Source organism: Seriola lalandi, unplaced genomic scaffold (assembly GCF_002814215.2).
Source record: "Seriola lalandi dorsalis isolate HSWRI2012SDOR001 ecotype SW California unplaced genomic scaffold, Sedor1 jcf7180002011718, whole genome shotgun sequence".
In the NCBI taxonomy this organism is placed as follows: Eukaryota; Metazoa; Chordata; class Actinopteri; order Carangiformes; family Carangidae; genus Seriola; species Seriola lalandi.
Window position 1 is genome coordinate 1 of NW_019482371.1, and position 892 is coordinate 892.

At 44.5% G+C, this 892-nt stretch overlaps 1 protein-coding gene across 1 annotated transcript; it reads left to right on the forward strand.

The window, feature by feature from the left end:
• Positions 1-62: 62 nt before the first annotated feature.
• Positions 63-616, forward strand: LOC111673811 (cyclin-dependent kinase 8-like; the record flags this gene model as incomplete). The annotated part of the gene is made up of 3 exons (XM_023431687.2): positions 63-120; positions 202-333; positions 444-616. Coding segments are annotated over 3 exons (363 nt in total), but the record flags the coding sequence as incomplete, so codon positions are not given.
• Between the last annotated feature and the right edge of the window lie 276 nt (positions 617-892).

The window sequence follows — 892 nt, forward strand, 5'->3', positions numbered from 1 at the left end:
AAAAAAAAAATTGGATTGTAGATGGTTTTTCAAACTTGTGCATGTCTCCTTGTCTCCTCTAGAAACCAGCTAACATTCTAGTGATGGGGGAAGGGCCGGAGAGGGGTAGAGTAAAGATTGGTATGTATAATGTTGTCTTTTTTAAATGTTATTTATTGTTGAAGTTTGTTATTTTTACTGACTAACATGTCTATTCTTCAGCGGACATGGGGTTTGCCCGTCTCTTCAATTCACCGCTGAAGCCTTTAGCCGATCTCGACCCTGTTGTGGTCACCTTCTGGTACAGAGCACCTGAACTACTGCTGGGGGCTCGGCACTACACCAAAGCCATCGGTGAGAACTGCGCAGCACAGTCTGTCTGTGGAGCTGCCCATGTGTTAACATGTGCGGCCAGTTCTAATGCCTCCGCTGACAGCTTAAGTTGATGTGTGCTCTTCTTTCAGACATCTGGGCGATTGGCTGCATCTTTGCAGAGCTGCTGACGTCTGAGCCCATTTTCCACTGTCGCCAGGAGGACATCAAGACCAGTAACCCTTACCACCACGACCAACTGGACCGCATCTTTAACGTCATGGGCTTCCCTGCTGGTGAGGCTCCACTGCTGCCAGACATTGGAGCAAAATATTCAGAAAAAAAAATAATTCGCTCCAGTTTAAATATTTACTACTTTAATATCGACACCCTCTTAAAATAATGGCCTAAGTCATTTTTTCAGGTTTTTCAGGAAACACAAAAAACTCAACAAAAGAGTCACACTTTTGACATAGGCCATTATACAACCGGGGGTAGAATTGCATGTTCCCCTCAACTGAGGATTCAGGCGATTTTACCAGAGGTGGCCAGCATCATGAGGGGGTGATTTAGGCAAAAAAAACATTTTTGTCAAAACATG